Source organism: Perna viridis, chromosome 1, assembly GCF_037379345.1.
Source record: "Perna viridis isolate PV_CMFRI_1.1 ecotype Kerala chromosome 1, ASM3737934v1, whole genome shotgun sequence".
NCBI lineage: Eukaryota > Metazoa > Mollusca > Bivalvia > Mytilida > Mytilidae > Perna > Perna viridis.
Window position 1 is genome coordinate 55,821,282 of NC_142445.1, and position 22,608 is coordinate 55,843,889.

Genomic DNA, 22,608 nt, shown 5'->3' on the forward strand with positions numbered 1-22,608 from the left:
TTTCCATGTTTCTGAATTGTCCTCTTGTTTTTGTGTTTTTATTTTTTATTTTTTTTTTTTTTTTTTTTTGTTATTTCTTTATATTTATTCATTTTTTTGCCAATATTTGAAATCTTTATTTTATAAGTTTTGGTCTTTAGATTTTGTTCTACGTGTAACTTTTTATCAAATCCTAATGGTTTTTAAAAATTAAAAAAAAGATATTACGTAAAGATGTCTATATTTCGTTGTAGTCTTTCCGTTTAACTTATATTAAATCCTTGGTACTGTATATCATGTTGCGAAGTAAATTCTAAAAATATCTATACATGATATTTTTATACATTTTTCAAAGCTATGTTTTGCCATGCAATGTCAAGGAACATGTCTGAAAATAAAGTGAAAGGTTAAGGGTGCGTCAAATCAAGAAACATTGCCATTGTAAGCTTCAAAAGCATCGGTCGTTATTTTATTTTATTTATTTATTCAAATTTATTTCATTCATAAATCTTGAAAAGAATGACGAAAGAGTAATTAAGGAATCCAGGATTCGAGCGGTAATCAAAGAATAATCAAGGAAACCAAGATTCTGGTGGAAAACAAAAGAATGTAATCCAGAAACAAAGACCAGATATGGAAAACAGACACTCATAACAAAGTACACAGAATAATCAAAATAATACATACAAAATAACAAAAGTAAATGAGCAACTCGGACTCCACTAGAAAATGAGAGTATGGACCAGGGGCACCGGTAGGATATGCGTCCTCTGCTTTTCTAGAAACACCCGCCGAGTTGCTCATAAAAAGTCAAGTATAGGGTAAACGAAAGCGGAAAGGAAAACTATGACACGTGGAACAAATCATTTTTCATGGTGCAGATGACGATGCACTATAACGATCCACGAGTAAATGCTTACGACCATAAAACTTTAGTAGTGATGACTTCAATCTTGTAGCAATGTAACCTTATTCAAGAAGCCTAATTGTGAGAAGTTTAGAGCGATACAAAAAGTCTGCGTAGATACGGCAAGCTCTGGCATAACGTATGAGTGATATGAAAACTCCATACGCTGGTGCTGAAGGGATGATGTCACAGATGAAAAAAGTTGACAATATGGAATGAAAAGTCTTCGCTTTTGTCGTATAGTTTGGGAAAGTTTTTCTTTACCATCGATCTAAAAGGGGTTTGATGCTACATTTGAAGATCCAGCTATATAGCGTTCCTGTCGACATTCGGAATAATGTACATGGACGGTAGATCACAATCATCGTCTTTGGTAGAGAAACCACAAGAGGTTAAAACAGATATATGGTTTTCCACTACCTCTACTTCGGAGAGTTTGGTGGCAGAATAGGTCTTATTACTACTATTATTTTATACGTCTACCTCTGATAATAAACTTTGCATGTAATACGTTTTACAGACAAAAAATAGTTTTAGGCTTTGTCTGCTGGTACAACAACATATTTGTCATGGATAGTAGACATTGTTTTTGCTTCATCAGGGTCTATGAAAAATGGTGTACTATTGGCACTCACTGACCTACTTAAAACTTTCATACGTATCAAAATTAAGGACCTCAAAAGAATATATTCCAAGAACAAAGTCTAGACAGGGAAGAGTAATCAAGGGAACCAAGGTTATAGCGGTAATCAAAAGAATATAATCCAGGGACAAAGACCAGACATGGAAAACAGACATACACAACAAAGAACATAAAGTAACTAAAATCATACATACAAAGTAACAAAAGTAAATGAGCAACTCGGACTCCACTAAAAACTGCGAGCATGGACCAGGTGCACCGGTAGAGTAAGCGTCCTCTGCTTTTCTAGAAACACCCGCCGAGTTGCTCATAAAAAGTCAAAAAGTAATCAATGGAACCAAGGTTACAGCGGTTATCAAAAGAATGTAATCCAGGGACAAAGACCAGACATGGAAAACAGACATACACAACAAAGAACATAAAGTAACTAAAATCATACATTCAAAGTAACAAAAGTAAATGAGCAACTTGGACTCCACTAAAAACTGGGAGCATGGACCAGGTGCACCGGTAGGGTAAGCGTCCTCTGTTTTCCTAGAAACACCCGCCGAGTTGCTCATAAAAAGTCAAGTTCGGGGTAGACAAACAAAGAAAGGCAAACTATGACACGTTGAATAAATCAGTTTTCATGGTGCTGATATAGACATTAAAATAGACAAAAAATAGACATTCACTCAAGGAACATGAAATAAAAGAATAACTCGTAGAGAGAAAATGAGCAAAATTAACTTAAAGTCCAGTTAAATCTGCGAGATAAGACCAGGCTCACATGATGTCATGTCCGGGGTAGACGAATGAGGGAAAAATATGAGAAGGTAAAAAATATGTTCTCATAGATGAGATGGATACACCATAACATCAACGAATTCATGATGACGACTATAAAACTTCTGTAGTGATGACTTAAATCTTGTATCAACATACCCCTGTTTCATAAGCCTAATTTTAAGTAGTCTAGAACAGTACAAAATTTAGCGGGAAGCTCTGGCATGACATATGAATTGTGATATGAAAACTACATACGCAAGTGCTGAATACATGTTGCCACAGATAAAAGGAAACTTTACAATACGGAATGAATGTCACATAGTTTGATCATGAGTTTTCCTTTTCTATAGACCTCCTAGTGCAGATAAATAATTGAGTGTTACTTCTTAATGTCAGTAGTGCCCTTCAAAGTTTTTTTTGGGATAAATCGATAAATGAAATACGTCATCTATATAGCGGAAACTGAGATCAAAAGATCAAAGGATTTGGCTGAAAAATTGTTCTTTCTTTTTTATCAGAACATCTATGAAGTGAGCAGTATAATAGTGAAGAAATAGGTCTGTAGCTGAGCACAATACAATACCATGCTGACCATCCGTTGAAAAACACCTCAACCACATTGGACCAACATGTCGTTAACAAATTTCAGCATTTTAACAACATCTTCGGTAAATTTAAAAGATGATTTTGCAACCGTTTTTTTACACAGTATTAAGAATCTCTACCAACAAGTACGTATTTGTATTTAGGTGTCCTATCATTTTTAGAGTAACAACGATGTATAATGCTTTTTGATTTCAAATGAGTATGGGGAATAGTAGTATACAGGATTGAAAATCATAGGTCTTGATGCTATTATATTCCGATAATAATACAGCTTTGAGGATTCACAACAGATATCTATTTTTTTCCAGATTGAATTGATGCCACTACTAGAATAGCAGTTTTCGTGGCAGAATTGGAGACTTTCCTTGACTGCTGTAAGTATGGAGGTTGATAGCTTCAAAAGAAAAAAAAAATTTAAAAGAACTTATATTTATCACGATTTCATGATATGTATGTGCACAATTTTATGTGTTTTCAGGACGTAGTAACCCTTGTAGATAAATCTTATTTTTCCTCTTAAAGCTTTCCTTTTGAGTTATAGAACTATTAAAATGAAGACCATATCTAAGTACAACTTAGATGATTTTTGTTTTATTGTGATCACCATACATGCAAGTCGTTGGTAACATATGATAAACTGAATATGATATATTTTCATATTTTATCTACTACCACGATCCTTTATATTACCAATTAAAATTGTCGTTTTAAACTTTGAACAAAATATGACGTTGTAATTCTATGCTTATCAGTTTTACTTGTAATACTTTTAATAGTAGAGATGGGTATGTATGCATTTGATTTTCATGTATCATGGCATTTCAGTATACAGTATGCAAATCAAAATTCGAACAATGTATAAGTATTCAAAATATTGCCTAAAATTACCATAACTGCAATATCGGAGCAACAAATTTATCAATGATGTGTGCCCTAGGTGGTGGAATGGGGTACCCTTGGCGTGTTACATGCTGGGGTTGTCAGGCTATAATACGGAAAACCTGACCGCAAACCATAGTGGTGCACCGTGTTGGGAAAGATGCCACGTTCCTCTCACGTTAAAGAACCCTGCTGTGGTATTCGAAAGGAGTAGGAACCTTTGCGCTCCGCCACAGGAGGCTAAATTCCCCGACCCTACCCATCCCTTCCTTTTTCTGGTGGTAATCTAAATTTGTCGACCCTGTTGCACTTGTGTCCCATCCCTTTTTCATATCATCATCATTTCATGTTCATTTTATCATCAATGTCATGTTCATTGTCTGAATATAGCTGAAATATTGCTGCTCGGACGTTAAACCCCAACAAACAAACAAACAATCTATGATTGCTTCCCGAACTTAGATACAATGTAAATAAAATATTACTCCGCCTTCAACATAATTGCAAAATATAAATTATCAAGGACACGCCTATTTTGATCTTTACGTGTATTTCCTGTGAAAAAGCTGTTTTAACTATAACGGGTATGTGTTATCAATACGATATAACTCGTTTGCTAAAATGGAGTACAATTAAGTTGAATGAAATACTACATCGTGTTGAATTTTTTCAGGCATCGGACTTGAATGCTTCTCTTGTAGTGGAGTTGAGAGTGCAAGTGAATGTAATCATCATATCCAATGTAATAACAATGAGGTAAGGAAACCATACATTGCACATAATGATTTTCCCGCTAAGTAATAATTTATTATATTAGTATATTCATAGTTATAAGATAAGTTTATACAGATTAATTCATTTGTGTTTTCATACCACACATTCCTACAAAGAGGTTACTGGTATCAGCATACAAGCAGACTCCATCATGTTGTCGTGTGTGTGATAATATTCGATACATTACTTTACAAATCCTCTATTTCTTAGAAACAGCTGACATGGTTAACACAGAAGAATGAAAAAAAAATTATAGGAGGGAATGTAAAAGCATCAAGTTTCTACGAGTTTCTATTCTTTTCCTTCTAATTCGTAGAGTATTTCTAACACATTAGTGTGCTTAATCTCAGAAAATCATATAGATAATCACCGAATCGATAATCGTTTAACAACCAAAAAAAATAGCTATAAACGATCAAAATATCTTCCTTTTGATAGGAGATGATTGAAAGGAAAAGTAAGGAAAAATTGGATAATGAAAACAAATCTAGGTTTTTTCGTTAATGTCTTTTGAACGCAATTTCAAGTCGTTTTTACGAAATATTTAGGATTTTCTGGTAAAGTAATACTTCTGTGATCCGTTCTCGTGAATAAACAACGACGTATAATGCTTTAAAGCAGAAGTTTCGTTTTGAATGTATAATTACGGCATTGGTGATGGGGAAAGTCTTTGATCTATTTTAATAGGATAACCATCGAATTCTTTTCCCAGTCAGAAGGTGTGAGTTTTTCCATAGGAACGGTCATTTGAATCAAAACTTCAAATGTTAGTGAAGCGGTCATAAGAGGTATCAAAACTTCTTGTAGAAAAAAGTAAATATTTAAACTTGTGTATTGTTAAATGTATAAGAATTATCTTCAAATGTTTCCATCGTCGACGGAAATAAAAGTAAAGAAAAAATAAATTTCCGTTCAGTTAAAACTATTGAAACTTTATGCTTACTTTCATCAGATTTGTTTGATGCACAACTACATGACAGAATCTGGCTCGGAAAGATATGATTATGGATGTGAATCGTCAATGGTATGTAGAAAAGTTTACTTAACATTTTAGAATGACAAACTCAAAGACACAAAACACACGTTTAAATATCAATACAAATAGAAAATATTATTTCCTGATGTCAGTTGATTTTCTTTATTCTTTAGCATATTTCCTCTAAGATTACACACCATTGTATTCGTTGCAATACGTAGATTTTAAATAGAAAATCATTTACCGAGATTGTTTATTATTATAATTATTATTACAATGATTTGTTTATTCAGAAACAATGTTTGTGCTTCAGAGCCTCTGTTTAGTCTTGCCTTAAATATCAAATTGATCGTTTTCATATTTCAAACTTTTTAAGGTAAGAATAAAAAAGACAAAAATTAGCTTCTTTTCTTTCCAACCTATCTCAATACAACACTCTGTATTTTCTGCAGGCATGCAGTAAAACAATTAAGTCTTCAATGTTTTGGTCGACGAGAAGAAGGACATCATGTCAAGTGTGCAATATGTTGCAATGGTAGATTATGCAATGAAATGCTTAGTTGTACTGCTTCACAGCCAAGTAAGAAGAAACAAATTAGTTTGAAGTTATTCTGCTCCTTTTATTTTAAATTGTTTTGAACACTCATTTACGCAGTATTCGCAAAATAAACACCTAAATGTTGTCAGCCCATGCATGGAAATTTGATTGATTTAGGTATGTGTTACACACTCTAAAAATGATACACACTAGTATCTCTTTTCTATTTAAGTTTTAAATAGTTCATACGTGCATGTGAAATGTTTTTAAATTTGATTTTTTTCTTGTAGCTCCGCTTTCATTTCTTCCGATAGAATGTGCAGATGTCAGAATTACTAAAAGTGGAGTTTATTCTATTTACCCATTCGACAGATCGGTTCCAGAAGTTCTAGTATATTGTCATGTCGATGCATGTCTGGACGGTGAGTTGTAAAAGCAAAGCAAATCGCAATAGTTTGAACACAATTGTAAATGTTCCAAAAGTGTTAGTACTTCCTCGTGAACGCTTAAATACAAATGATCGAAAACGAATCAGTCAACATATACAGTAACAACATGTCATAATCATTATAGGTGTTTCAATGTCGGTACAACGGATCAGTAAGTTTCTACAGGACCTAATAGACTAAAGAACTCTTATAAAAAATCTACTGTGTCCATGCTACTAAACACGTGACTTAAATGGGGTATTGATGTACCTTAGAATCGCATAGGAAGAGATGAGATGTAAAACATATTTTGTAATATTTTACAGCTGAAATGACATATACATACGGTAGACATGGATTTTATCATACTATGGTATCTGGTATTTGGGTTTTAAAGATTTATACAGCTTAACATAACAACCAACAATCTTCGTTGTGTAACAACTCTACATATTTCTTAAAGATTTATAATTTTTAATTCTAAATTGAGGAAGAGACCATCCTTTGTATGACTGTCAGGCGGGATCGTAATCTTATGGCAAGTTTGCAATTTCAAACAATAATATTATCCATAATGATTTCAGGCAATGATATCATCCATGAGCTGACAACACACTCAAACCATGCTCTGATGATTGAAATGACGAAGTGACTTTAGCAACGTGAACAAGTTTGCTGAGTTTTCGTCATTTCATGTATCCAGTGAAGCAATTGGGTATCGGTTGATGGTCAGCAGATATGACGGAAATGCAGGTATGTGTTTTCATACATATGTAACAGTCTTGATCTTTTAGAGTTGATAACAAAGCTAAGAAATCTAGGGTACGTAACTTTATTTAGCCAAATATAAATGTCGCATACAAAGCCCTGTAATAACAAATACATACATTAATTGTATAAGACTATGTATTTCTATAAGTAAGATATATGAAACATAAGTAATCGACGCTGTAAGTAAATCTCCCTAAAGCACTAATGACATGAACTCCTATCGAGCCATAACATTGACCTGGTCTATTCATTTCAGTACGACATACATTACTCCGATAATTGTCTACATCAAATACACAAGTCATGTATATGTTTCATACAAGAACATTCCGCAAGGTGTTTTGTACAATAAATAACAAACTTCTGCTTGTAAATAACTTTCATCGGCTACACACTAAATTATCGGTACAGATAATTTAAACGTATCTGATCATACTTGTAGTAATGGCAAATGAGTTAAATTCAAAATTACCCTACATAAGTAACAACATGCACATCACTATTCTTACATATGATCCTAAAATAAAGGAAGATAATCACAAGTAGAAACTAAGGAAAATAACTATGAAATATTTGTCACAGTTACTCAAGCTAATCGTAAATAAAATCAATACAATCAACTCACCAATTTGTGGAACTGAGTCCATTTAAATATAAACATCACAACAGCTACATTGTACTCAACAACTAATAGTACAATTCTTACACAGAGTAATAAGCACCTCCATTAGCACAACAATAAATACAAGATTCAATAGATCATATAAACCTTTCAAAAATACGTACAACATAAAGTGTTTCAATGTAACGAAATCGAAATAAGAATATCTATCTTGTGTTCAATCCATTACTCTGTATGACCCAATACACGAGACAAAAAGATCAAAGGTCACTGTCGAATGAAACGAACACTCAGGCAATACACTTTCACGCTAGGCTCATACAACGGAAGAATACAATGCTCAAACTACATCTCAGTCATACTCGGGACATGGGAAAACTTACTCTAAGACTGATGTTGTGGATGGTAATTCATACTTCTATCAGCTGTCAGGACAAAAAGCCGAAATGATAAAATGACCATGATTTCTGGTAAAATATGCCTCTATAATTCTGGTCCTTCAACTACACTGAGCAATAGGCTAAAGCTTCATGCAAATGTTGCATGTAAAACGAAAGTGTTAAATAAATAGATAACTTTAAATCTGAAATATTACAAAATAATGACCAGCCATTATTACTAAATTTCCCAAAAGAATTAACACCTGACTAGAATAACCAATTAAAAAAATAGAACACCTATACCAGGTAACTGTTGATAGGTATCACTTAGGTAAATATGTCATCTGAAAATAGGCTAGAGCAGAACATGTATGTTTAAATTAAATAAAAACTGCAAAATATAATATAACACGCCTATAACCAGTGGAATTAGCAAAATGGGTAAAAATCCACTCTACCAAATCATCCCCCTGGTTCCAAAAATGACGTCCCCGTCAATACTACTACAATGCATACAACTATTCATAAAACAAATAATACTTCCCTCCCGGTCTGGAGAAAAGACGTCCTTGTCAATCGAGCACACAACAGACATAAAATCTAAAAGAGAGAAATATAACATTAGTATTTATCTGTGGCTAACTTCACAAGGCATCTGCCAACCTATCTTCAGATCCACGGAGTAATCAACATGATGCTGCATCCTTCAGAAACTCTGCTCTTGTAAACCAGTCCGTCTTAGATTGAGTCCGTTTACATACATAGTCTATATATCTGGTCATAGCTGTTGATGTTCTGTGTCGATGTGATCTTCTTGGAACTTCGAGTGTATCGTTATCTTCATCTTCAGACTCTACATCCTGCCCAGGGTGGTCAATAACTGTAGCTTGAATCTCATCTGCGTCGAATTCGTTAGCTCCTTCAGCATTAAATCACCTGGAGTGTCCTCCACTATTCCAGTTTCCTCGAATATGTCACCCTGTTGATTCTCTTCAATTAGCAATACATGTCTCTAAGCTACTGAGCCGTCAGCTATTTCATCACGATCTGTGTTGATATCTATTTCCTCAGTCAGCTGCAGTATCATAACCACGAAAGATTCATCATCGCTCTCAATGTCAGTATCACTGGCCGGAGGATATGGATCCTTTGTCGAAGGTCCTCTTTAGTCGTTCTTGGTTGTGGCACAAGTATCTTATTTTTCCTGGGTCTTAATTTTGATTTAGGTGTAGGTCTTTCTTCTGAAATATGTTTATCCATAGCAGCTGAACCAATTGGAAGAAGCCAGTTTCTGTGTATGGTTCTCTTTCTTCCTTCACCATTCTCCTTCCGAACCACAAAAACAAATATGTTGTGTTAGGTTGATCGAGGATGATGTAGGCATCACTTTCCATTCTATCTGACAGCTTATGTTTGCCTTCATATGCAAAGATCTTCACCAACCCTCTATCTCCCTGACGTAACACCGCTCCTCGGACTTTCTCATCATAACCTCATAGCCTTTCTTCTGTCTTGACGGAGATTTCCTCGCAGACTCCATGGCTAGTTCGTATGACCTCTGTAATCTCAGCGTCGACATATATTGTAGTATTCTGGCTGATTTTTGAACTCTCTATATCAAAAACTGAATCAACATCAATACGAGGTTCTCTCCCAAACATTAGGAAAAATGGTGAAAAACCTGTTATTTCCTTTTTCCTGTTTAGTACAATTATATCCATGCACAATAGTATTTTTTTAGTAAAAAGAATATTTTCATATGATGATCAGCCACATTAACTCCTCTCCTATGAAAAGAATGAAAATAACATAAATCTACATAATAGCATAAAAGCATGAGGTAGAATATACCAATGTACACAAACACGTGTGTTATAAAAACTAAATCTGGTATGTTTTCTTTTATTTATGAATGATAAAAACTTGTACTACAATTGTTCTATTTGAGAAACCAAAATACTTTGACAGTATGTTTATCGATTATATACGATCACTGGCAATATCACTCCCGTCAAGCGAGAGAAATGAACGTAAATAGATCGATAACATAAGTCAAGTACTACAACTTGCTCGTAAATGGAGGACCTTTGGGATCGTTAACCACTCAATAAGAGCTTTTCAGTTCATTTTTGTTATTTTTTTCAAACAAAGGAAGGTATCTTTCAAAATGATTACAAATAATATGAAATAATGTTTCATTGATTTTTTTATAAACAGTTCATCACAAATTAAAGGAGGAGAGGAAGAAGAAGAAGAAAACGAACAAAATTAATACATCTTCTCCACTGCGTTTGAAAAAACCATGTGATTTAATATAATGTGCGTTATGTAGTAAAGAATGAGTTTTAAGTTTTACTACTTGTGCTTGATCCAATTGCCGCCGTTGCACTGACGATAAAAACATGTATCTTTTGTAGTTGTACTCTAAATGGTTCACGATCATTTTAGGAATAATTCGGTAATTTTTATACTGTGTATCAAAATGAAAACAAAAAAATAACATTGGATTCAACATCTTGATTGATATTCCTCAGTACGAAATAGATTATTAATCTTTAATAAATCAGAATCAATGAAACATATCTTCATATCCTTTGTAGATGGTGGTCAGTTTGACAGACACCCTTGCTTTGTTTGTAAAAGTTGCAATTTTGCTGTAATTATTGAAAAAGTAACAAATACAAATCCTAAATACTACTTCACTAACCTGAACCTCCTCCATTCACAATCTTGTTGTGGCACTTGACTTATATTATCGATCAATTCTTGTTCATTTCTCTCGCTTGACAGTGTGATGGATTGAGTACATAACACTCTGGTTCCGCCTACTTTCCTACTTTTTGCAATGTGTGAAAGAAAAACAAATCGGAAATACCGAAGTAACAATGAAAATTGTGGATTTCAAAGAGGGGATTTTTGTGTAAAACGCACTAGAAACATATAAACCGACAAAAAATTGAAATACACACAAAGACGAGCAGCACGGGGCTATACTTTGGTGCTCTAACGAGTAAACAGTTCCTGTTACTTGCCATTTGTGGATTAAACGAATAATTTCATTTGAAATGACAAAAACATGTTTTACCATGATTAAACTTTAATTTGATTTAATGAACAGCCTATTTCAATCATAGAGAAAATGACCAGAACAATACGGAATTAAAATGAATTGCAAAGCAAACGTTGCATGACTTTCATTGTGGAAAGAAAGTTTGATAATTAACAGAAATTAACAGATTTATATTTGCTATAGAAGTGTAATCAGCAATTTGCCTAGACCTTCTATGAGACACTCCAGTGGGTGACTGATTGACTTCTTACTCGCATCGGTGCTAAAAATCTTTTTTTTTAATTTCTAATTGTCGCAGAAATCTTGTAGAAAGTGACCTCTTAAGTGATTTTATAGGTGATTCATTTAGTTACCATAATAAACAACGGTTTTACATGTTTGACAACGACAACAATGTTTCTTCCAGACACTGTGCATCACTTTATAAAGGAGGGTTGTGGTACTATGACTGTCATGAAGCAAATTTAAATGGAATATACCACGGAGGACACCACAATGAATTTGCTAATGGTGTTAACTGGAAATCTTGGCATGGATATCACTATTCTTTATAGACAACTACTATGATGGTTCGGAAATATTGATTTCATTGCATTTATCTGATATTGATGAACGGAAATTGATTAAAAAAAATTTTAATTTACTTCTTCAGTTGTGACAACTTTCTTTCATCTGTGGCACTGCTTATGGAGTTATGCAAGAGCTTGCTGTAGCTACGCAGACATTTTGTACCGCGATAGACTTCATACAATTAGAGTTCTGGAACAGGGTTACGTTGCTACATGGTTGAAGTCATCACTAGAAAAGTTTTTTATAGTCATCATGAACTCGTGGATCGTTATGATGACGACCATAAAACTTCTGTAGTAATAGACTTCAATCTTCAACATAACCCTGTTCCAGACGCCTAATTGTAAGACGTCTAGTGTTGTACAAAAGTCTGCGTTGTTACAACAAGTTATGGTGTAACGTTGTGAGTTGTGACATGAAAACTCCATACGCATGCGCTGAAGGGTGTTCCCACAGATGAAAGGCTAGTTGACAATTCTGAATGAAAAGTCATCGCGTTTGTCGAATGGTTTGGTCAATAGTTTTCTTTTACCCTCGATCTCTAAGAGTAGGTCAAGATATGAAGCTGACTTTACAGTGACTGTAGTATCCTTTATCTCAAGTTCCTTGGGATAGGTGCGATGTATAAAATCCCTGAAAGTATGATTGTTTAACGATATTAGTGGAAACTGAGATCAAAGGATTTGGCTATACGATGTTTCTTCCTTTTGATTAGATCAGCTATAAAGTCAGCCTCATAGAGTGAAGGAATAGGTCAGAGAGTAGGAGAGCACAATTTGTTCTCATTGGAATGCCGATTGTTTGTTGACAATCGTGTCCACCACACTGGACAAATATGTTGTCGATCAAAAATACCAGCATTTCGAAAGCATCTTCATCGGTATATTTGGAAGATGATTTGGAATCGTTTTTACAATGTATGAGGAATTTCTACCAAGTACTACATATCTGTATCTAGATGTACCGTCTTTTTTTAGAGTAACAACGATGTAAAATATTTTGAGTCGGGATTTTAACAGGGTATAAATAGTTAAAAATCATAGGTTTTAATGCTATTGTATTTTGCAAATTTGAATCGAGGGTTTCCAGAAGTTCTTTCGAATTTTTCAGGTTTCATAATGAATTTATACCGCTACAGGAGTCACAAGTATCGTTGTAGGACTGGAGATCCTCTTTGACAGCTGTGAGTATAGAAGTTAAAAGATCACAATCAACGTCTTTGGTTGAGAGACCAAAAAAGGATAGCACAGATTTATGTATATCCACTCTCTTCTTTGGAAGTGTGGTAACAACATATGTCTTATTACCGCTATTATTTTCTACGTCTACCTCTGATAATAAACATTGAATGTAATGCATTTTGCAGGCAAAAACAATGTTAATGCATTTTGGAGGCAATAACAAGTTAAATCACGTTACTTCATTTTAACTACACTGATCACTTGTGACGTAGGTGATTGGAAAAAGCTGTCGCAATCTGTAGACAAGCGCAATGTTTCTCTGCACTTAAGCTCACAATGTTCATGCATTCTGCAGACAAAAACAATATTAAATCACGTTTCTTAATTTTAAGTACACTGATCAAAATCCTAAAATTAGCACTTGTGACGTAGGTGGTAGGTAAAAATATGTCGCAATCTGCAGACAACGCAATGAAGTTCACACCAAAACTCATTAACTTTTAAAACTCTTGCCAAACAAACAAGATTCACTAAAGAAAAAAACATTTGTATAATGCGCAAAATATGCGTTTAAAAACGAGAAGCAGTACATTTATGCGTTCTTTGTAAAGATCTTTATTGTGATTATTGTCAATGGAGACACGAACAAATGACAGCAACAATGGACCATTCAATAATTCCGCTGTATCTGTGAGATTCAACGAGACAACACGAAAGGGAAAGAATTCAACTCAGGTACTCAGGTTATTTGTCTATTTAGTATTTCAGTTATTCAACAAAACGCGCAGTATCTTGATTCCTGGTCATTAACTAGTTCCTACTGATATCATACTAAAAACATATATTTTATAACAATGCAAAACAATTCTAAGATTATATCTAAAGTTGTTCAAATAGTAAGGGCGTCGAATAGCAAACAGAGAAACAATGTTTCTTGAAAAGACATATGTAGCATCACGAATAAGCTATTCGAATAAGAGGTCTTACTACTTTATCAGATGATCGTTTGATTTTAATAGACACCAAGAACTACTGCTTGAAAATATTGAACGGTACATCTAAATGATTAGAGGAGAGAAATAGCTCTGGTTTCTGGAGAAGAGATAGCAATCTCTTTTGGGTATAAACGAGAAGTCCGAATGTACAAACTTGTCAAAGCTAACAGCTTATGCAACTACAAAAGGTTCAAAACAAATAAAAATCCGTTTTGTTTGTTATCGAAATGGGAGAAGGCGTCAACGAGATGATTGCCGTGACAGACTTAAATGGAATATAAGATCTAGCACATATTGTAAAGGGTCATTACAATAATTTAATCAAATGTATAATAAAATTAAACTAATGATTACATTATTTCTGAAAGTAACTGATTAGATCAATGATTAACTTGGTAAAGTAATCGTGATTTCATCTGATTACAATGAATGTTGTATTTGTATTTCCAAATATATGGTACATTCGTAAGAAACAAACTAACACTTATGGTTTTGTATAGGACCACGTCCTTATACGAGCAATATCTCAGTAAAGGTATCAAGGCGGATTTTAGTCATAACTGATATTCTTTTGTGTCCTTTTGAATAGTTCAAAAATTAAAAGTTGTGTTTTTCTTACTTTTTTCAAAAGAATTTATTTCAAGGATAAAGACTATACAGGGAAAATAGACACACACAACCAAACAGAAATGAAACAACAAAAATAGCACGTACAAAGAAAAAAAGAAAACATTCAACCCGGATTTCACTAAAAGCTGGGAGCATAGACCAGGTTGACAGCAAGCGCCCTCTGCTTTTCTAAAAACACCCACCAGTAGCGCATAAAATTCCCGTCCGGTGTAGACAAAAACAAAGGGAAAACTATGACATGGTGGACAACCGGTACAGATGGAAACACCATAATGATGCACGAGTTAATGATAATGACAATAAAACTGTAGTGTTAACTTTAATCTTGTAGCAGCATATCCTTTTCCAGAAACCTAACTCTAAGAAGTCTATCACGGTACAAACAGTCCGCGTAGAGCTCTGGCTTAACCTATGAGCTGTTATATGGAAACTCCGTAGACAGGTGCTGAAGGGATGTTTTAACAGATGGAAGAAAATTGAAAATATGTAATGAGAAATCATTGCGTTTCTCGAATTGCTTGGCCAAGAGTTTTCCCTTTCCACCAATCTGTAAGTGTAGGTCAGGGTACGATGTTGACTTCATAGTGTCTGTAGTATCCTTTATATCGAGTTCTTACTGGCAGATTAGATGTTTAAAATACCCGAGACTATGATTGTTTAAAGGAAAAATGCTATCTTTATAACGAAAACTGAGTTCAAAGAATCTAGCTAAATGATGTTCCCTCTTTTGATCAGATCAGCTATAAGGGTCGCCTCATATCTGTGAAGGAATAGGTCAGCAATAAGCGGAGCAAAATTTTTTTTTCCATTGGAATGCCGACCGTCTATTTAACAACACGTCCACCATACTGGACAAATAATTTGACGATGAAAATTTTCAGGATTCTTACATCTTCTTCAGCATATTTAGAAGTTGATTGGCAATCGATTTTATTTTACTAAGTATGGAGACTCTCTACCAAGTACTGCACGTATTTGCATCTAGACGTATAATGTTTTTGAGTCGGAAAGTCAAGGGATCCATTATTCGAATGGTAACTAGAAGCTCTAGAGAGTGTGAATCTCTCACCTGGATTGATAAGCAACATTTTTTTTTTGTAAAAGCGGTCATTTTTTATGGATAAAAATTCCTTACGCTAGTGCCTAAGGAACAGTCATATCAATTTCGTTGAATCCTGTCCAGTAGTTTCTGAAGAGAATTTTTTTTTTGAAAGTAATAACATTCGCAATAATTTGACCACAGATAGATCTAACAATGCTGATTTTTTTTTTACTTTTATGACAGAATTTCGCTAAACCTAATGTATACAAAAAACGTTTGTCTGACCCCTTCCCTATCATGTTCTATTTTTTTTTAAAATTTAATCCTCACATCAGTTCTATGCAGGATACTCTAAAGAGCTTTCATACCAGTTTTGGTTCTAATTGATCCAGTAGTTTCAGGGAAGGGTTTTGAAAAATTGTGAATGACAACGACGACGACGGCCCTTCGGGCCAGGTGGGCTAATAAAAAAAAAGAAATATAAGGAAAAACGATAAGACAAAGAATAAACAATATGAAATGAATACGCAGATAGTAACAGAAGTTAATGAACAACTCGGACTCCATGAAAAACTTGGGAAAAAATAAATTATCATAAAAAGACATTGTGAAATAAATAATTAAAAATATTGTCCTTGAACATTTCTTCGTAATTAACTTTTTAATGTCAATTAAAATTTAAATATAATAGCAGTTTATGGACGATTGTCATTAAAAAAGCACAGATCCACGTAAGAATTAGGCATGTGGTGACACACCAAAACTACATAAACTTTGCGGTACTCTTTTTCTTTTTCAATAAAAACAAATAACTTTAATCAGATATATAATAAAAAAAAATGTGTAGTGTATTATAACAGCCTATAAAATTACGCGTTTACCCCTAGCGTTATCAGTGAATGCGATCGTGTGTCAGACATGAATATGTGGTCGTGTGTCAGACATAAATAACTAAAGCTAATCCTACTCAATACAAGTATTTACCGATATTTTGAAAAGGTTTTGACATAAAAAGTATTTGAAGGATGGGTTTTGAGGGAAATCTAAATATTAACTTTAGCATTATAACATAGATGAATTTGACAAATTGTTTGTATGTGGATTATATTTATTATTTTTTACTATCATGAAATTTGTGTAACAGTATCCGAAGCTAAGGTCATGGAGGGAAGTCGTAGTTTTTTTGTTAGAAAACTGCTACTTTTTCTGTAGCTATAGTTAATACTCATGGATTTGATTGATACTGCTTTTAAGCATGTGAACATTTTCGAAATTGCAAATATATCTATGTACAGGAGATCGATCCTGATGATTTCTTTTTAATGTAAACATGTTTACCAGTTATTCAAATTTAGGAATCCCATACGGCTGAATTTTTGTTTAATATACGTGCATCGTTCTTCTGTAATTAAAATAATTTAATATATTAACAGAGTGACATTCATTAAACTATTCTTTTTTTATATTTTTGTTTGTGGTATATTTACAAAAAGTTCTTCATAAGAAGGTGGAGAAGATAAACAATGATAATAATCAATTTCTGATGACAGAGCTTCGTTATAGCTTGGTAGGCCTTCGTTGTCGTCATCCTCTGAATCGATGGTATTTCCTGTCACTACTATCGTAGGAGTTGACTCCGAATTCGAACTTCTGTTTCTCTCCATAAATGTCTGGATCCGGTTTGCTAATGAAGAAACCCATCTGTTCGTGAAATAAACATTTACATGAGTTTGTTCTCTTTGTTGTTGGAAATCACCAGAATTTTGCTCTTGAGGTCGTTCCTGCTCTCTTATATCATCTGCAGACATATCTACTTCCTCCTCTGGTTCTGATGTGTTCTTACTGCACGGGTACGAGCATGATTTTCCTCTACAATCTTTGTAGCATATATAAGCAACGATCGTAATACACAGAAACAGATGAAATCCTACGGCTACTACAATAATAAAAACAGTAAATTCATCCATTGGAAATGGTGTCGACGACTTCAGTCATTACATTCATTCGCATAAGTAGAATATAACCTGAAAAAAAAGACAAATGTCTTTCAAATGTTTATTTACAACAAATCGGTATGTCTAAAAAGACTACCGAAATCGATTGGTGCAACTTCATCTTTCATAACATTTGGATAATATTTAAAGGGACCTTTTTTTCTATGTTTGTTGCATTCATCCTTTGGTGGACCCTATTGCAATGTGCGTGCAAATAATATTATTTTTCATTATACAACTTGTAAATGCAACTCATATTTACTGTACAAACAGTTTTTTTTCTGAAAATCTAATATGCAGAGGAAGAGGTACTTGGAGCAACATTTAAATGTCGAATTATCTTTTTTAAAGGGGTATATTAAACAAGTTAAGGGGATCTGGGTTAGCACCTACAGTCAATTGAAGTGGGGGCATTTCTAGTGGAATTGGATAGATTAAGTTTTTCCTATCATTAGCTCATCCGGCCAAAGATCGTGTGCTATGTGTCGTCGTTTACTTTTCTTTAAAATATTTCCTCTGAAACCACAGAGTAGATTTTTACCAAATTTGGTCACCAGCACCCTTAGGGTTTCTACTTTGAAAATTGTGTCGACTAAATATATCGAGCATAACAAATGGTCGTCATTGCTATTTTTAGACCACAAGAGTGAAGTCACCAATTTCTAAATATATCTCAAAGATATAAGAGACATTGGAAAGAAGAATCAAGGGAACCAATAGCCTTTTAGAAACCAAAAGAATGTAATCCAGGGACAAAGACCAGACATGAAAACAGACACATACAACAAAGAACATACAATAACCAAAATAATACGTACAAAGCAACAAAAGTAAATTAGCAACTCGGACTTTTCTTAAAACTGGGAGTTTAAACAAGTAACACCAGTGGGGTAAGCGTCCTCTGCTTTTCTAGAAACACCCACCGAGTTGCTCATAAAAAGTTAAGCCCAGGTTAGAGGAAATGGAAAACTCGGACAGGTTGAACAAATCAGTTTTCATGGTGCATATGAATACACCCTAACGATCAACGAATTCATGATGACGACCATAAAACTTCTGTTGTGATGACGCCAATATAGTAGCAACATAACCCTGTTCCAGAAGCCTAAATGTAAAAAGTCTAGCGCGGTACAAAAAATCTGCAGTTGCGGCAAGCTCTGGCATTATGTATGAGTTGTGATATGAAAACTCCATATGCGGGTGCAAAATATATGACTGTCCTAAGACAGCTCTGCAAAAGTCGTCATTGGATCAATATTGTAGGATGATTCCATGTTAGAGTTATTGCCATTGAAAGGCGAAAAATGACGTTTTTTTCGTTTTTAACCAATATCTTGAAATCTATAACAGACAGGAAAATCTTCCTATAAATGAATTGATCCTTATAATAATATCTAAAAGTCTCCATGGGTCGAAGTTGAAGGACGACTCCTTATTAGTTATTGCCATTGACAGGCAAAAAATAACGTTTTTACAGTTTTATCCAATATCTTGAAAACCATAATGGATGCAAAACTTTTATTGATTAACTTGTCTTTACAATAAGGTCTACAAAAGTCTTCATAGATTGAAGTTGTAGGGTGACTCCTTGTTGGAGTTATTGTCCTTATTGTTCATAGTTTTAGCCAATACTATCTTGAAACCCATAATAGACAGAAAAAAAATATCTTTGCAATGAGCCTTGCAAACTTTTTTAAATTAGTTGATATTGTAGAATGACTCCATGTTATAGTAATTGCCTTCGAAAGGCGAAAAAAATACGTTTTTAGCAATACCTTTAAAACCATAATGAATGATACAAAACTTTTCAATGATTAAAATGATCTTTAAAATAAGGTTTACAAAATTTCCCAATAGATTGAAGTTGTAAGATGACTTCTTGTTAAAGATATTGCCCTTGAAAAATTGCGTTTTTGCCATTTTAGCCAATATCTTGAAAGCTATAATAGATAGAAAAAAGCTTTCACAAATTAAATGATAAGTAAGATTCTGCCAATGCTTTGTAACATTTTTGAAAAATACATTTTTTGGGTATATATATATTAGAGTCGTCGTTGTATATAAAGTTCTGTAATGTGAACACAACGATGACTGTCCATTTACTAGAACAGACATACAATCCAAACAAAAACTATAGGTAGTGATATAAGTATGCCGAGTGTTGTATAACATATTACCTACTGGCGGATGCAAGTTTTATTACTTATTCTGATTACCTATTTAGGACGTTTGTTGGAATTATGTTACATCAGGATCCACTTTTATATAAAAAAATCTAAGATTATCCTATAGTAGTTGTCGCGACCAATAAGGTCAACATACTTCGGGGAAATACTAATTTACCGGAAGTATTATTACACCGAAGCTTAAGGAAGCTCTAATGTTCTTAGATTTTCCTATTTTTCTTCCAAAGATGATATTGGGTGATGTACTGCTGTAGAACTTTTTAACTGTATAACTGTGCCTAATTATTAGAATTTTCTGACGATTGTATGCAGATCATACAGAGAAGTTTATTATTTCGCGAGCGATTAAAGCAGTCAAAGAAATTATTTTAAAAATATTTAAAAATATAGAAAGGAACTTACCAGGCAGAACTTCAAATAAGGGAACACTGAACTTTTTTTCCATATGATTCTCAAATAACGAAAATTCCCTTTAAATTTCCACAGAACACGTTCTCAACAAATATCTCCTCTTAGAAAAAGACATTTGAAGGGAAAAAAATGTGTCATTAAATCATACATAGTTTTCTGTGAATAAAATCTTTTAAATAATTTAAAGATTAATTTTTAAATCATATCAAACACTGTTACAATTATAAACAGTACATTTTACAATTGGAACGAACTTGGTTGTTGGGGTGAACAAAGCTCAACCCCGGAAACCCAAGGAAGACCACAATGTATTTTCCCAACTATCCTGAAATATTTCCTGGAGTAAATGACGAAATGTTGATAAAAAAGTTAATTGAAACTCAGAAATGATGCATATATAAAAAAAAATCAGATCTCCATATATATAACATTAAAGTCACGAGGAATCCGACGATGTCCAACGACTTGTTATCATTATTTGTTTAAGGTTTGCATGTGTATACATTATACATGTAAATCAAAGTAAAGAAATGGAACATTTTCACCAACATTTAAAGTTTTGAAAAAAAAATTTTGATAGATAAAACCATGTTAAAAAAATCTACCACCGACAAAAAATTAATAATTTGAAAAGTATTAAAACCGTTGCTGTTTTTTTTTTGTTTGTTTGTTTTTTTTATCAATATTTGACAGATTATGGAATCTTTTGTAGAAAACGGATCGAAGTATTTTGTATGTCTAGTAGAAATGTATTCTAGAAAGTAAATCTCATTGCAAAAAAAAATAAATAAATTTTTGCTGAACACGCAATAAAGTGTCTTACCTGCTTAAAATATGTTCGACTCTCCTGTGTACTCTTTTTGAACCGCCAACTTCCGTCAACACACAAAATAGACACACATTCGTCACTGTTTACATTTACTCTTATCTCGAAGGTCGATTGGTGTATTTAGATTTAAACCGAATTTGGAAACACGTTTATTAAAATTGTAAAAGCATGCATCAAAATTTTGAAATATTTCATTCACAAAATATCTGTTTGGATTACTTCTATCTACGTGAACTATGAATTAACCTCTTCATTTCTGTCACATCGAACACGTCGATAACCAATGTAAAAGAGTATTGCCGCTTGAGTCCGTTTGTTTCGAATAAAAAATATACCCCACTAAAACTTCTAGATGGTCTCTAGATTGTGTCTGTAAAATCTTGTTTGAATAAATTTACTTTAGTTTAATTCTGAATGTTTCTTTCGCATAGAAAGACGGTTGTTTTCAGTGAATTATATTCTATGCTTGCTTAGCCATCATTTATACAAGTAATACAAATAAGCAAGTGTTAACCATATAATAAGTTTAACTCTTCAATCTTAATCATCACCTCTTCCAACATTGATATAATAAAATGCCAGGAGTGGATTCTGGCGGGGCGTGGCAAGCGTGCGCCCCCCCCCCCCCCCCCCAATGCAAAGCATGGGTTGTCAGGGTAGATTTAGGTGGTTTTAGTTGAAACTTTAATTTCTCGCTAATTTTACCACAAAAGATGTCTACATTCCACCCACTCTAGAAGAATATTTAAAAAATTTAACTTCAAAAAATGTTTCGCCTCGTTCCGCTCGGCCATATTTTAACTATGCGCCCCCTAATCTAAAATTCTGAATGCCGCTGTAGACATAATACCATCGTACTGAAGAAAGATGGACCATTGGAGTCGTTGGCTGACAGACAAAAACTACTCTTGTATAATTAAGTTATATGTCTATTATTCCCGAGTGGCAGCTTTATATTCTTGATGTTGTAAATAAAAGCTTATTGAACGTTTAGCTTTATAAAGCACCTGCAATTTATATTTTCAGCACATCTGTTTTATGTTAATTGACGGGGGCATATTGAACCGTTTGTTAAAATTTAGTTAACTCTTGTTTCCTTTCCTGTCGGTAGCAGACGTCTATTTTATCATTATTATTATTAATTTAATTTGGTTTAAAATCAATGCTTACGTTAATAGAAGTTAAAACTTCTATTGAACTCTGTGTTATTTGTGTCCAGATAATAAATGTTCCCAAAGAAAAAAGAGAGCTATGCAAGTTTTTTCTAGTTCTTGTTGAAAGAGTAATTAAGGGAACCAAGGTAAAATATGTAATCAAAAGAATGTAATCCGGGTTACAAAGACCAGACATGGAAAACAGACATACACAACAAAGAACATAAAGTAACTAAAATCATACATACAAAGTAACAAAAGTAAATGAGCAACTC

At 33.6% G+C, this 22,608-nt stretch overlaps 2 protein-coding genes and 1 pseudogene across 2 annotated transcripts; 1 reads left to right on the forward strand and 2 right to left on the reverse strand.

Annotated features, from left to right (window-relative positions):
• Positions 1–4,413: 4,413 nt before the first annotated feature.
• Positions 4,414–17,220, forward strand: LOC148629465 (uncharacterized). Its single transcript, XM_088551631.1, has 6 exons — positions 4,414–4,538; positions 5,509–5,580; positions 5,985–6,112; positions 6,361–6,492; positions 7,083–7,251; positions 13,022–17,220. Exons 2-5 carry the CDS (start codon positions 5,555–5,557, stop codon positions 7,148–7,150), a joined length of 354 nt encoding a protein of 117 aa, XP_088407757.1. The 5' UTR covers positions 4,414–4,538; positions 5,509–5,554; the 3' UTR covers positions 7,151–7,251; positions 13,022–17,220.
• On the reverse strand, positions 9,355–10,006 carry LOC148629466 (uncharacterized; annotated as a pseudogene).
• LOC148629467 (uncharacterized) lies at positions 16,874–21,425 on the reverse strand. The gene is made up of 2 exons (XM_088551618.1): positions 21,174–21,425; positions 16,874–17,783 (listed from the first exon to the last, which is right to left on the reverse strand). The coding sequence occupies exon 2, from the start codon at positions 17,724–17,726 to the stop codon at positions 17,220–17,222; it is 507 nt and encodes a 168-aa protein (XP_088407744.1). The 5' UTR covers positions 17,727–17,783; positions 21,174–21,425; the 3' UTR covers positions 16,874–17,219.
• Between the last annotated feature and the right edge of the window lie 1,183 nt (positions 21,426–22,608).

What these genes read in the sequence shown, in the direction of transcription:
- LOC148629465 (XM_088551631.1), top strand. Translation starts at nt 5,555, where the DNA reads ATGATTATGGATGTGAATCGTCAATG. An exon ending in ATGGATGTGAATCGTCAATG is followed by an intron (nt 5,581 to 5,984) that starts GTATGTAGAAAA and finishes TATTTTCTGCAG; the next exon opens with GCATGCAGTAAAACAATTAA. An exon ending in TTGTACTGCTTCACAGCCAA is followed by an intron (nt 6,113 to 6,360) that starts GTAAGAAGAAAC and finishes TTTTTCTTGTAG; the next exon opens with CTCCGCTTTCATTTCTTCCG.
- LOC148629467 (XM_088551618.1), bottom strand. Translation starts at nt 17,726, where the DNA reads ATGGATGAATTTACTGTTTTTATTATTGTAGTAGCCGTAGGATTTCAT.